General features: G+C 61.5%; 1 protein-coding gene across 1 annotated transcript; it reads left to right on the top strand.

Annotated features, from left to right (window-relative positions):
- The first annotated feature begins 22 nt into the window (after window positions 1-22).
- SIX1 (SIX homeobox 1) lies at window positions 23-2,305 on the top strand. The gene is made up of 2 exons (XM_014966573.1): window positions 23-662; window positions 1,656-2,305. The coding sequence occupies exons 1-2, from the start codon at window positions 103-105 to the stop codon at window positions 1,942-1,944; spliced, it is 849 nt and encodes a 282-aa protein (XP_014822059.1). The 5' UTR covers window positions 23-102; the 3' UTR covers window positions 1,945-2,305.
- Window positions 2,306-2,540: the final 235 nt, after the last annotated feature.

The raw sequence follows: 2,540 nt of genomic DNA, 5'->3' as shown, positions 1-2,540 counted from the left end.
CCGCTTTCCCGCGGGGTGCCCGCCGCCTCCTCCTCCTCTTCTTCTTCTTCTTCCTCCTCTTTCCTCCTCCTCCTCCTCCTCCTGCCGCCGCCGCGCCCGGCCATGTCGATGCTGCCGTCGTTCGGGTTCACGCAGGAGCAGGTCGCCTGCGTCTGCGAGGTGCTGCAGCAAGGGGGGAACCTGGAGAGGCTGGGCCGGTTCCTCTGGTCGCTGCCCGCCTGCGACCACCTGCACAAGAACGAGAGCGTCCTGAAGGCCAAGGCGGTGGTGGCCTTCCACCGCGGCAACTTCCGCGAGCTCTACAAGATCCTGGAGAGCCACCAGTTCTCCCCCCACAACCACCCCAAGCTGCAGCAGCTCTGGCTGAAGGCTCACTACGTGGAAGCCGAGAAGCTGCGGGGCAGACCCTTGGGCGCCGTCGGCAAGTACCGCGTCCGCCGAAAATTCCCTTTGCCCCGCACCATCTGGGACGGCGAGGAAACCAGCTACTGCTTCAAGGAGAAGTCCCGGGGCGTGCTGCGGGAATGGTACGCCCACAACCCCTACCCGTCCCCCCGGGAGAAGCGGGAGTTGGCAGAAGCCACCGGGCTCACCACCACCCAGGTCAGCAACTGGTTCAAGAACCGGAGGCAGCGGGACCGAGCGGCGGAGGCGAAGGAAAGGTACTTGCCCCCCGATACCCTCCATCCCCATCCCTTCCGTCCCAGATCCCTTCCGTCCCAGATCCCTTCCGTCCCAGATCCCTTCAGTCCCCGATCCCCCCCAGTCCCGATCCCCCCCGTCCCCTCCTTTTCTCCCGGAGCCGGAGCTCCGGCGGCGCCCGGGGAGGGGGGAGCAGCGAAAATACCTCGCTTCCTCCAACCGCAATTTATTTTTTTCCCTGGACCGCGTTGCGTTTTCCCGTCCCGCGGAAACCCCACGGAGTATTCCACCCGAGACCCACCGGGCTCCGCTCCGAGCCCACCTGCCCGGGGGAAGCCCCTCGCCGGCCTCCCCGGGCCCCTCCGCCGCCTTTGTTCGCCCTCCCGAGCAAACCGGTAGCGACGCCGTCCCGAAGCCTCTGCCATACCGGGCTGGGGACTGCCGGGGATGGGGCAGGGGGGCTCCGAGGTCCGGAGGAGGAGGGAGTGGCGGCCCCGGGACGGAGGGAGCGGAGGGGGAGCGGGCCGGGGACGCGCCGGCGGGGCCGCGATGGCCTCGGTGCGCGGCGGTGGCCGGGCCTGGCGGAGGAGCCGCCGGCCGGGGAGGGCATCGCTCCGCTTTTTGTCTGCTCCAGCGACCCCCTCATCGAGCCCTCCCAGTGAAAATCCCGCACCCTGCCCGTCCCCGGGCCGCGCTCTCATTTTAAATTAAAAAAAAAAAAAAAGAGAAAAATCGCTCCTCCAAATACCCCCCTCCTTCAGCTTCACCTCCTCGCCTTAAATTATCGGCCTGTGCGGTACACACTTATTTATAGAAGGGTAAAAAGAAATGGGGACGATCTGTTATGAAAATATTAGGGCTTTTTTTTTTTCTTCGCTTTTTGGTTTTTTTTTTCCCCGCGGGGAGAGGCCTCTGCTCCCCGGCTGAGGAGTTTCGGGGGGTACCAGCCCATCCCCGGCGACTCCCGCCCGCCCTAACATCCCCCTTGTGTTGTTTTCTTGCCTTTCTCTCAGGGAGAACACGGAAAACAACAACGCGGCCACCAACAAACCCAACCAACTCTCGCCTCTGGATGGGAGCAAACCCCTCATGTCCAGCTCCGAGGAAGAATTCTCTCCTCCCCAAAGCCCGGATCAGAACTCAGTCTTGCTCCTGCAGGGGAACCTCAGCCACGCCAGGAGCTCCGGCTACTCCCTGGGCAGTTTGGCCGCATCCCAGCCCCCGCACAACCTCCCGGGCCACCAGCTCCAGGACTCGCTGCTGGGACCCCTCACGTCCAGCCTGGTGGATCTGGGATCCTAAAGGCCGGCGGCGGGTGGCCGGAGGAACGGGAGAGGAAGTTCTGCTCGGGGACAGAAGCCCTGGGTTGTACATAGAGGACAGCACCCGGTTTTACAGCTCATCCCCCCCCCACCCCCCGATTCTCGACGGGGACTCTCGGTTCTTTCACACAACTCCACGTCGGCTCCTGGTCCAGTTCCCTCCCGGCATCTCCCACTACCACCATGATTTTATTTTATTTTATTTTTTCTTCACGTAGCCAAAAAGCCACGAAGAGGCAGAAAACCCTCAGCCCTTCGAGTTCAAACGAGCTGGTCCCAGTGGGAATTACAACAAAAAAAAAAAAAAAAAAAAGGGGGGGGGAAAAAATAAAAAAAAAAAATCACTATTTCCTATTTAGAGTACTTAGAGTCCCTGCTCCGTCTCCAGTATTTGTTACCGAAAATCGCATGTGCTTTCAGGTTTCTTTTCTATTGTACCTAAACCAGTCTAAATTAAACAACGCTAATGGCAGAACACCCGGGTTGAGCTTTTTTTTTTGCCCGCCTCCCTCCGCCCGCCCCTGTCCCCCCGTCCCCGGGCGGGCTGCCCTGGGGGCTGCGAGGGGGGACACCCGG

This window comes from Calidris pugnax, unplaced genomic scaffold, assembly GCF_001431845.1.
Source record: "Calidris pugnax isolate Ruff unplaced genomic scaffold, ASM143184v1 scaffold74, whole genome shotgun sequence".
NCBI classification, from domain to species: Eukaryota; Metazoa; Chordata; class Aves; order Charadriiformes; family Scolopacidae; genus Calidris; species Calidris pugnax.
This window is presented reverse-complemented; position numbering and strand designations above follow the sequence as displayed.